The sequence below is a fragment of the Etheostoma spectabile genome, chromosome 21, assembly GCF_008692095.1.
Source record: "Etheostoma spectabile isolate EspeVRDwgs_2016 chromosome 21, UIUC_Espe_1.0, whole genome shotgun sequence".
Lineage (NCBI taxonomy): Eukaryota > Metazoa > Chordata > Actinopteri > Perciformes > Percidae > Etheostoma > Etheostoma spectabile.
The window spans coordinates 12,436,991-12,449,167 of record NC_045753.1 but is presented as its reverse complement, the minus strand read 5'-3'; the positions used below and the strand labels follow the sequence as shown (position 1 = coordinate 12,449,167).

The following is a 12,177-nucleotide window of genomic DNA, read 5'->3' as shown; positions in this document are numbered from 1 at the left end:
TGACGGATACAAATAATGGATTTTTTCATTATTATGATAGGCGGCAGATGAAGCTCAATATCATTTTCAGGCGCTAATATCTTAACATATTCTGGTATGACTTCAAAGAATATTCTGGATGTTTGCCGAGGTCTTACATAATGTAGAAAAACAAACAGAAAATCAGCTTGCTGTGTTTGTAGAATGACTCACCTGGCTTATCTAAGATATTGTAGTTAGCTTTCTATTAATCAAAAATTACAGATGCTATTATAAACACATTATTGTATTATAAGTTCCAATTCTTATAAGTAATAATACATTGTACAAATATTAAATCTTACTCTTTTTATATGGACAGGCATTGCAGATTACTATTGTTAAATACAATTTAATAAAGTAAATGCAATGAAAAGCATAATGGAAAAACATGTTATACTAAATTAAATAAACCAAATAAACTAGCATTTAAGTTTGAAAGACTACAGGAATGGCCTTCAGCAACACGGATTCTTTAACTCTTTGACACCTCTAGGTGTGGTTCCCTAAGTTAGTACCATCCACACACTCCTATCCTGTTAAGGGTCACTGAGCAGGGCTGTGGCCTCCTCGAGCATGGTTTAGGTAGGAGGGGGCAAAGACATGCATAAAAACACCTTCACACTCAAAAACACACCTACAAGCAAGTTTAGTTTCCAACAGAAACGTACAAAAACACCAAACACCCCCAGCCCTGCCAGCAAATGAGTGCACATTTAGTACAGTACATGTTTTATGTGTGACACAGTCAGGACTGAGCAGAGCTAAAGTAAACTAACAGCCCTCGCGTCAAAGTGACGTGCTGCCATTTGTAATAGTAGGCTATCGTCTTGGACCTCTCCTCAGAGAACATTGGCAGGCCCAGATAAGGTGGAACCCGCTGCAGCGTAGGCCCTGCGAGGAAAGACACTGTTGATGTTGGCCACAGTCAAACTGATAGGAAGCCCACAGCTTGTGTTGTGTCACTGAACACTAGCCACATTCAGATGAAGGTTACATAGCCAGGCTTGGACAGTATGAGGCCCAGGCAAGCACGAGGAGAGACGCAACAGAAACCAGATTTAGGCTTTGATGTTTAAGCTCATAACTTGCACCTCAACCCAAGACTTTTTTAAGTTTATAAAATTTTGCAGCTTTAAATTAAACCACAAACTTGAAAACTCTGAGCTTAAACGTAAACAGTGCAGCTTCCAGCTCTTTTTGACCAGTAAGCCTACTTGTACTAGAGTAACTTTTATCCAGCAGGGGTGATGCAAATCTTCCACCATCATAACTCCTCCTCCTTCCTTCAATCATTAGGTAACTCTGTTTCCTTAAGACTTTTACCCCACTAGAGTCAAGCTCTCTAACAATTATTTTTATTATTGGTTAATATGTTGATTTTTTGGTTTGATTCAATTGTTTAGTCTAGAAAATGTTGGAAAATAGTAAAAAAATAAATTACAAGTTTTCAAACCCCAAGGTGACTCCTTCAAATCTCTTCTTTTATCCGACTAACAATCACATTTTTACAATAAATATTAAATTGTTGTGTCTTTTAGTCGTCAAAGTGTTAATACAGACAGACAAAAATGAACTAGAATGATGACAAGGACAGAGAATTAGTTCATTAATTACTAGTGCAGACGGTAAAATTATACCTTTTCCAATTCTTTACTTTGAGAAATATAGCGCATTTTTCTGCAAAAAAAGCACTTCTTAAAATTTAACAAAAAAAAGCCAAAGCTTGCCGTTTCTCCTTGGTTTGACCTTTTATGCTAACATGACCAACTGCTGGCTCTCATATTTAGCGGGCAGGCATGAGACGATTAATCTCCTCATCAAACTCTCAACAAGAAAGCAAATAGGCACTATATATTTTACAAAATGTCAAACTATTCCTTGAAATGCTGTCAAAACACAAGCAGCCTAGCCAGAACTATACACTCCAAGGGTGCTACATTGTTATTTAAATGAGGAACTACTGTATTTGAATAACAAGGTCACAAATCTTTGGATGTTCAAGACACATTTCAGTTAGTACCAGAGATTCAAGACCAATGACAACAGTGAAAATGACCAGCTGTTGCCTCTAGTTGTACATTCAGCATTACATTTAAACTTATTCTGTATGCTGGACTTGATTCTGCAGTTAAAAGCAATGTGCCAACCCTCTCTGCATTAAAACTATTGGTCTATACCAAGCAGCACTGATTAACAACATGAGTAATAACAGCCCAGAGTAGGTGCAATTGCAGTGGAGTTTAATGTGTTGCAGGAAAGGGTAACCACCAAAAAGTGTTCCCATTTGTTAAAAAAATCATCCAGACAAAAGATAGAAAAACTGTCTCTCTGTCTGTATTAATGCATCCAAGGAATTGGCTAATTGGTATTTTTTTTTTTTTAGACGCACCAATGCCGATCTAGCATTAGGCATGGCCTCATAGACACCGATAGTGCTGTAAATACAGGTGGCCGTGCCGCTGGGGTGGTGGAAGTCGAGCATGGTAAGTTGACTCGTTTACAGAGCATGATTAATGTATGTGTGTTGATTTGGGTTTAAAAATGAAACATGAGAGTATAAAAGTGTCTGCTGCAGACTGGAGACTGGAGACTAGCTGGGAGCTGCCCTTGAATAAGTTCAGGTATTGCGCAACAAAAGGCCTTTAGGGGCTCACCAAAAAACACATGTGCAACAGAGCACACCTTCCTATCAGCTACTAAGTAGCTCAATGTGTAGTTACTTGTGTGCTGGATAGAGGTTTAATGCTCATGATTTCAAATGTGTTGCAGTTTTGTGCAGGCAGCAATAACAATAACATATAGCATATGCATTAGGTTGTGAACTCTTTTAGCCTCAGCGCAGATCAAATTGAAGCATGAGGAGACCATACAATAGCTCATCCATTTTTTATCACCTCTACATTTCCATCAAAGCCAAGTTTATGTTGCCTATATAGCACCTGAGTCACCTGTGAGCCTGTGCGGGAAGGTTAGCTTGGTAGCTACCACCTGGAAGGTTTCTTTGTGCCTTGCTTCTTTTCGAAACATCTCTAAATTGACGGGGAATATGTCTTTAAAACCTCTAATGTTCTTAATAAAGTTATTACACTGTTGTTTTCACGATTAGATTCCATGGTTGATTTGTAAAGCCAAAGGGTGTGGAAATAATCTTTTATTGATGACAACCAATGCTGGATTTCTTAGACTAATACTGATATTTATGTTTTACCGTTGAATCATAAATCTGTCAGTGTTCTTTTTTTAATTGGAAAACTGTTTTGGAATGAACTCATACATATTTGCTGTAATGGCATTTCTTGTGTTTTTGTCATTTATCACCATAGAAGCTGGTGCTGGTAAATGTGTCAAAAACTAAAATTTGCTGATAAATTGTTCATGCAAACATATTCAGTATCTTTTCCCTTTATTGGAGTATAACAATATGTCCGCGTGTTGGTGGCAATATAAATGTGTAAATGCTTTGTGGGTATATGGATATACCCACAAAGCATTCTAGGTGAGGGATATGAGAATGCAATTGAAAAGTACTTATACCCTTTATTTAGTGTATATCAGCAAAGTTTAAACCCAAGACTGCTCTTTCATATGTTATATGTTTATACATAAAGTATATATAAGTTTAAAGGAGCTCTGCTTACTTTTCTCTTGTAATATTGTCTTGATATTAGATGGCAGAGGTTATGATATGAGCCTTGGCTTGTCTTTTAAACTGGCTTGGGCAGAGTTTTGGTGTTGCATGTCATAAAGGAATCTGAATGTATTGTTTACGTTTTGTTTTTCTGGTACAAAAAGGTTACTGTGGACACCGCCCTGACAGAATTGTGTTCACTGTAACGACACTGACAATATACTGCACACCGGAGAACACCTTTGAGTGTCTCAGTAAAAATTACGACTAATTAAGTATAAGTGGGAATCAGGTAAAGCAGAGCAATGCTTGAACCCCCACCCTCACATTCTCAACAGTTGAACTTAACTACCTGCAGATTACAGCTCAGGCTCTGTAACACATAACAGCTTAAGGCATTTCCACCTGACTTGTAATGACGCACCTTCAACTGCTACCCCATCAACATTAGAGAGGTGATTGTGTTTAGCCACCAACAGCGAGCTTTTGTGTTCAGTTAAGCATTCAGTGGCACATGGGGAGGACGGGGTGGTGAAAAGCGGCTGCAGCTGAGTCTGTGTCTTTGAGGTTAACGTATCACAACACTAACCATAATAACAATAGCCACCTTTAAGCTTATTAGGAGCGATTAAGGAGCTTAAACGGGCTAATGGCTTCAGTAAAGAGATGAAATAGCATGCTAGTTTCCAATATGGACCCCGGCCAAAGAGGCACAACATAATGTGTTGCACATTCCACTCCACAAAAGTTAAATGCAAAAGGGAATGGTTTGGAAGTCACACCCCAAATACTAACCGACCACCCCTTGTGTTTGACTTAAAGAGCGAGAAACGGTTGTAATAGTGCAGGTAAAAGGACATCTGTGCTTCTCAAAGTTTCTACCTTCCCCGAAGAACAAGACACCTGTGTTGTGAACTGACAGGTGGGCTCTTGAAAAAGAAGTCCCAACCTGCTGGTGCAGGAGCTTGAGCCCCGGGGGCAGATTGACTTCGCCCTGTGTAACCCCTTACTGTCTGGACAGAGCTCGAATGCAAGACAAAGACTACCTCTGTGCATCGTTTTTATGGAGCAGTGTGAGAAGGTTCTTTTATGTCTTAAAACAAATTCCAATGTCTTTACGATTGGAGTGGTCAGAATAAAAGGGTTTGTTGAAAGTGGGTATGTAGACCAATATTAGTGGCAAAAAGTTTAATTTGAGCACAACTTCACACCTAAGAAGACTCTCGTAAGTGCCAGATACTGATTCCAATGCACGTCACACACACAACACCAAATGTACAGTGGACTTAAATCTTTAAGTCCTCCACTGTGCTATCAAACCATGTAAGAGAGAAAAGTGACAGCTGCTCACCATGCTGTCTGGTGCCTGCATGCCAAACACTGTGGCATAAAACAAACTTACTGACCCCTCTATGGGTCTTCATCAGACTGGACGGACAGAAATGTGAAACGTGTGTGAAACTGCAATTGCTCTATTTAATTTGTGATGTTTACATGTGAGCCAGACATTATATCTCTCGGACTTCTTAGTCCTGCTTTACAGGATGGAAACATTTCAAAGCACAAATGGAACTATTATCACACACAAATACCGATGGCAGATCATCAGAGCTGAATATAAATGATCTATTGACACTCGGTTGTTTCTAGTTTTGGGCGAGAGGCATCCACAGAGCTGGCCTTGGTGTCACTGGTTGTTAATAAAAACAGAGATTAAGAGGGGATCATGGCAGGCGGAGTGGTTCAGTCGGAGCTGACTGCTGACAGGATGAGTTGCCATGGATGGGCCTGGGCCCAACTCAAGGTCAACAAGGAATAATAATCAGTAGATTAGCTGCTTCACATCAACTCTGGTGTGTGTGTGTGTGTGTGTGTGTGTGTGTGGGGGGGGGGGGATTAGAGCTGAGTGGGGCAAAAAAGCACGGAAAGTATCAGCCTCTGTAGCTGTGGTTTGCTGCTTAGTGAGAGAAAGGAAGATAAACTGCAGATATACTGTGTCCAGTGTAAACTCTGGCTAAAAACCGCAATCAGGTGTACTTCAACGTAATTCCTTTTTGACTATGTTTAGACAAATTAAACCCTGATTTATCATTTATTTTATCAGCACCATCCAGATATTCAAACAGCAGATAAAAATCCATTCTTCTTCATTTAAATAAAATTAAATGTCTGCACTTTTACATCCAAATTGGCAACTTTACAGTTCTGATCTACAGTGAAATTAGAAATAAAGAAGCCATCCTACCTGTAGCTCACACCATGCTACCTCCACTGTTGTCTCCGTGTCCAGTCCTTTATAGACAGTCTTGAAAGATCCCCTTCCGATCTCTATGTTGAATTTGAGGTATCTCCCATCAGGCGAGGTTGCCACCGCTTTGGTCTCCACGTCCTCTTTCTCTTCCTGCTCCTGCTGCCACTGAGAATCAGACATGATGCGAGACAAAGTTTTGTGTGGTTTGTTTTGAAGTTCATTGTCAGACTCTGAGCTGGCGTACTGAGCGCTGGATCTCGGGACGGGATCCCAGTTCCCAGAGCGAGACCCGGCGTCGGGCTCCTGGCTGCTGAGGGGCGTGTTGGAGCTGGTGCCCGGGCTGGAAACAGGGGAAGGCAACGGCGGAGAATCGTTGGTTTTTTCATCTTCTGCTCTGGACTCGGTCAGTGTAGGGATATTCTCAGCTGACCAGGACAAGGCTTTGGAAAGAACGCCGCTGTATAGAGGCGAATCAATGTCCATGCTAATCTTTTGCAGCCCATAAGAGTTTCTTCGTGCGCCCAAACCGTGCGTCCTCAGCACGGATGGGACCCGGTATAAGCAGTCGTCAGTCATATCCACAGAGAGGCCTGGGAAACCGCGTCCTGGTACCTCAACCTGTGCATGGGACATTGTAGCAGGTTCAAATCCTGTTTGATTTGGAGCCTAAATGTGAAGATGGCATCAGGACAGTAGAGTACCGTTACATTAAGTATCAAGCTACTTTAATGTCAGTGACTTTAAACAAAGGCTGACCACAAAATAACAGGTGACCAACACGACAAGATTAAACACACCTCTGAACTTTTACGAGCCTACCTGTAGCTCAACCTCAGAAATATCTTCTAAGTAGCCCATGTAAAAAACAAACAGAAAACTAAGAGACGTAAAGTACTTACTCATCACAGCCATCGCGTAAAACAGTTCACATAAACGCATAGTTTTCAAATAAGCCGAGTTGTCCTCTTCTCTTTGCAAGGTCCTTAGCCATAACCTCCGGTGAAAGGACAGCGCTGTCTATATCAATAGAGCTCCGGAGGGCTGTGCGCCCTGTGCGCTGCCAGTGCGCGCACCAATCTCCGCCCCTCGCAGCTTTGACGCGCTATCCAGAGTGAGTACAGTAGGACTGGAGTAGTGTTTGCAAACTAGTACTCTTTAAAAGCCCAACATGACAGTAGGTTTTCTTTTCATTTACTGCGTAATTGGTGTCTAAAACGATCTGTGTAATATCTTTAGAATCTAAATTTGGGACGTTTTGTGAGTTGAATAAGATGTTAAAGAAGGGCAGTGTTTCAAAGGATCTATATTTATTTTCTACCTTTTCTTGTTGGCCCACTGTGCGCAGTAAGTGGCGGAACACTGCCTCTTTTAACCCTTGTGTTGTCTTCCCGTCAAAATTGAAAGGTCTATGCTTTTTATTGATGTTTTTAACTTTTCTTATATTTTTGTCCCTTTATTCAACACTTTTGACGCTTTTTTCAATGTGTGTCACTTTTTTGACGTTTAACACTACGTAACACTAACTTATTAACTTTAGTTTTACATTTTTGGGGGAATTTATGGTCAATAAACCTCCTTTATAAGAAATTATACCTAATGTTTGAGTTAGAAAAACAGAAATTAGGAATTATTTAGACTAAAATTAAAGGAATGTATGTTGATGGATAATCACAGACTGGAATATGTCAACTTTTAATCAATACTATTTGGAAACCACTTCAATTTGTTTTTCAAATGCTATAAAACTGAATAAGACACCCCGAGATTAATGAAACTAGAAATTTGTACTTGCCAAAGAGCATTGTGTTGAATCATTCATGTTATGTTGGGTAATTAAAAAGAAGATATAGGAATACGGGTCAATTTGACCCGAGGACAACATGAGGGTTAACAAGTTCCTCATTGACTTGCACATCTTTAGTTTCTTTGAGTTGAAATACAACCGATGAGTCATTTTACTACAGGCTTCTCTCGGCCTGTCTTCACTTGATTAACCTAAATAAGAGAGCTATGCAGCGTGGGAGGGGATGGGGTTGAACATGCAGCGTGAGAGTCTAACCTGCAGGGGGGGCTCCACGGCAAAGAGATGTTACAGCTGCTGAAACAGGACACCTCTATCAGCCAAGGCCACACTCGGCCCCACCTGTCCCACAAGTGCGCACACACACACACACACACACACTGGCTGTTATCAGAAACTCACTAGAGCTGTATCATGCCCACGGGCAGGAACACACTTAGCACATGATGCGAGTGGGACCATCCATTCAGAACAGCTGCAGGCAGAAAGTAGAGCATAACATCTCCATCAGTGCGGTGCAACTCTGCACGTCAGGTTAACGTCATCACTCATGTTTACACGAGACATTTTAGAGAGACAAAAGGACACACATTTAGCAAACTTCTAATTTATTTTCCTACAGGATATGAAAAAAAGAAAGTTGAATAAAGACAGAGTATAACAGGAGTGTCACAGTAGCTACTGCACAATGATAGGACGACAGCAATCTGTACATGAAGTCCACTATTATTACACTCAGATGATTTGAGCCAGGATTGGTGGTCTGAGTCTGTGTTGCTTCCCCTACTGGAAACATTTATTCTGAAAACAAACAGTCCCCCTGGTGTTGCATTCTGGGAATTTCTTTGGGATGTCTGTTTGAAACAAAGTAACAACAGCCAAGCAAAAGGTCCAGAGCTAATTATACAGAGGACATTTTTTAACAGGGAAAACGGGATAAAACTAGTTGTATTTACAATGTAAAAAGTGTAAAGTTACAGCTGGTGGGGAGACATTTTCCCTAGGAGTATTCAGACATGATAGTATTTAGTCCCCTGAAAGGCCCATAGCATGTTTATATGGCAACAAATGTTACCCATGACTACTTTAAACACAGTGTCACCTCAAATGCTTGTTTCTCCCAAACACCCAGAAATGATATTGGTACTCTTCCAATAAGAAAAGGTTTTGAACAAACCAAAAAGGCAACAACAATTGCAGGACCGGCATCCTCTGGGCTGGGCATTGAGGTGTGAAGCCTTAAATAGCTAAATGTTAAAAATTTGCCCATGAGGTACAGTATGAGGGCTCCCAGATAGTGTGTGTGTGTGATTCCAGCACCGTTTCAGAAGAATTTGACCCCCTTTCCATCATCCATGGTAATAATCTCTGCTTTGCCGTCAGTTTGTAAAGCCTGCAACGAGCGCAGCAGCATCCACTCTTCTAAACCGTGGAACTCTGGAGAAACAGATGATACGGATATTGTCAGATGCTGCAATAAGAATAATGAACTATTTATAAAGTCAAACAAAGTGACATGGTGCTTCAAATGAGAAACACACGACTGGATCATTTCAAGACTACATTTGGAGAGGAAACAAATCAGGCAATTAAAAGTGGAAAAATAAATAAAGATACCACATGCATTTCTCTACATTTAAACACATTAACCATTCTGAAATAAAATGGTTTTGATGCTGATTCATCTTAACATTTTAAACATTTTATACATATATATTAACATTTTTAAAATGGTGCCATACCTTCACCTTCTGTGTCGTCCCCATTGGACAACTCATAAAGTGTAAACACAGAGTTAACCATCCCGTTTTTGGAAACCTGAAATGACAAGAGAACAGAATTATAGTCAATCTGAGAAAATCAGAATTAATAACAACGGTTTTCCTCTCACATTCAGCTAAGACAGTTTTTATTCTTTTCTTTTGGGAACTCCAGTATATGTGGACATTGAGAAGATGTGTTACTTTGCTGACGCTTTTATCCAAAGCGACTCACAATTGCTATACGACTGCACATGATGGAAGGAAACAAAAAATCCGGTTAGGAATACACATGGGCAAGAAATCAGCTTTCTCCAGGAGAAATCTAGCTGGGGAAAAATCATGATACAGAAACTTGTCTCATTTACATGACATTTAAGAAATGAGGTTATTGCAGAAAGCCGACTGTAACCTAGAGTCATGTAATCGCGACACGCATGTCTTAAAATTCTAAAGCAGTAGCGGCAGCATCTAAGCAGGGACAGGTTGCCGTTGCTAAATGTATATAGCGGAACCACTGTACAGTATGTGTCATAAGGGTGATGACTCACCCACTGGTATATTAACTTTCCCCATTCCTCTGGTCGTCTCCACATGACTAAACACCGAGACTTGTTTTTGTCCAACCAGTCAAGGTTCCCTAAGGTCAGACGACACAACGATAACAAATGTTTATTACTGCTGAAATGAATTTGAGACAATGACATTTATACTCTTAATCTCAACATTGACACAAAATTTACCTTTTTTCCTCAATTCCTCAAACACAACTTGAATTGCTTCCATTGACAGTTTTCCTGGAATTCAGTTAAGGGCAAACAAAAAGTAACAAATGAACAGGAGTACAATCAATGTCTTGAAGCTAGTTTGAATTTCAAAACGTCTCATCTTGCTCTCAGAGCATAAATGGGCAAACTAAAGCTTTAGTGCGTAAGTGTTTGACATTAATGAACACCCGTTACATTCAAACCTTGCCAAATAAGGTGCTACAAAGCTAGTTAAAAGAAACACTAGAGAACGTTCGTGCTTCGGTCCCCCTACAGGTTGGAAGCAGAATTGTCCATTACATTATATTGTCCAGATCATTTGAACTACAAATCCGCTCCCCGATCTGGCAAACTTGCATAATGTATTGTAATGATTTAAGACTATTAGCTCCACACAACTCTCTCTGTATTTCGCGGCACGACTATGTTTAGAAGATTGTTGTCGTCCAGTGATTTTCCCGCGCAGAAACTCGCGTGAAGATAATTACCTCTTCTGAGGAGTCCATCATGTCCAAAATACAAAAAAACTTTCCTGAAAGAGAACTCTGCCAATTTAGCATTGCATACAATAACACTGTAACTTAAAATGGAAAGTTTTTCTTTTTAAAAAGGTTCAAAATTGATGCAGAATAACCAGAGATCCATGCTTTCAATGCACACATTCTGCTTCCTTGTCAAAACCTGCAACCTATATTACCCACAATGCAACTTGAACAATAATCAGATTCAGATGTGTTTTGCTGGTAGCAGATCATGTAGCCTCCAGATGCTAGCCCCAAGCAGAGATGAGTAGCAGGCTACAGGGGTCTGCTAAGATCGCTTCTTTCTAACTCCACACCACCCAGATCCCCATCCCCCTTAGACGATGATGTGTAAAATCTGAGTTCCCCTTTAACCCCAGTAACACCAGGAAAACTGACTTATGGGGGTAAAATAGCTTCAGTGATATGAGAAATTTATATTCACCAAAATAAAGAAAATAACCTCAAAATAAAGGGAATAGTTCAACACGGGCCACTTCAGCTGAGTGGAGAGCAGCTACTGAGATGGCATTCTACTAAAAAAAACATTTAAAACCAACCCCGAATTTAATGTGTTTCAACACTAACACCCAGTGGTTAAAGTGTAGCTGTATGTCCAAATGAAGGAGGCATCCTATAAACCCTGAACTAGCAATCCGTGTTAATCCTCCAAACATGAGACAATATGGATACGAAACTGGTATTTTAGGATCTTGGATCCACAGGTGGACAGTTAGGATACGTTCTATCTTCTTGTTGTTGAACACGGGGCTTTCTTGAGCCTCCATGACGTCCAGGGTGTAGAGCTTGTGATGCCGGCAATAAGACAGAGCCAGGGAACACCATGCTGCCAGCTGTTTCTGTCTTGTTTCAACATTGGGCTGTAGCCTGTCCACAAAGAGATGAGCAAAAGATTCAATTCAATTTATAGTATCAAATCATAACAAAAGTCATCTTGAGACACTTTACAGATAGAGTAGGTCTAGACCACACTCTCTAATGTACAAAGCCTCGACAATTCTACTAACTCCCCCAAGAGCAAGCAGTGTGACAGTGGCGAGGGAAAACTCCCTTTCAGGGAGAAACCTGGGACGGACCCAGATGTCACCACACGGTAAACAGAGAGCCAACAGTAAAGCACACACAAGACACGGTACAATCTATTTGTAAATTTAGTGAACACTGAGTGTAGCACCAGCTTTCCCTAAAAATAAAGCCTACATATTTAACCTGACAGAGACGCTTTCATCTCATGTGTAATGCTTTAATGTCACAGCCTGTTCATGTTATATGCTATTTACAGTTTTACGTTGTTATTCTTTCTGCATGTCTGTGTGTGTGTGTTGTGTGAATATCTGGACCCTTGTGTTATTTCTACATTGTTTATGACAGAATTATATATATATATATATATATATATATATATAT

The 12,177-nt window shown here is 40.2% G+C and overlaps 2 protein-coding genes across 6 annotated transcripts in view; both read right to left on the bottom strand.

The window, feature by feature from the left end:
* wnk4a (WNK lysine deficient protein kinase 4a) overlaps positions 1-7,014 on the bottom strand; it is a 44,937-nt gene extending 37,923 nt beyond the window's left edge. The window contains exons 1-2 of one of the 5 annotated variants that reach the window (XM_032501998.1): positions 6,800-7,014; positions 5,895-6,566 (exon numbers count right to left, since the gene is read on the bottom strand). In XM_032501998.1, the coding sequence (XP_032357889.1) occupies positions 5,895-6,533 (639 nt within the window). In that variant the 5' untranslated portion in view covers positions 6,534-6,566; positions 6,800-7,014. The remainder of the gene's footprint in view (positions 1-5,894; positions 6,567-6,799) is intronic. The other 4 variants (XM_032501997.1, XM_032501994.1, XM_032501995.1 and 1 more) reach the window with 4 other exon arrangements.
* A 1,278-nt stretch (positions 7,015-8,292) lies between these two features.
* Positions 8,293-12,177, bottom strand: part of vps25 (vacuolar protein sorting 25 homolog) — a 5,336-nt gene continuing 1,451 nt past the window's right edge. The window contains exons 2-6 of the mRNA XM_032501777.1: positions 11,492-11,637; positions 10,205-10,258; positions 10,013-10,101; positions 9,444-9,519; positions 8,293-9,138 (exon numbers count right to left, since the gene is read on the bottom strand). Coding sequence (XP_032357668.1) covers positions 9,026-9,138; positions 9,444-9,519; positions 10,013-10,101; positions 10,205-10,258; positions 11,492-11,637 — 478 coding nt within the window. The 3' untranslated portion in view covers positions 8,293-9,025. The remainder of the gene's footprint in view (positions 9,139-9,443; positions 9,520-10,012; positions 10,102-10,204; positions 10,259-11,491; positions 11,638-12,177) is intronic.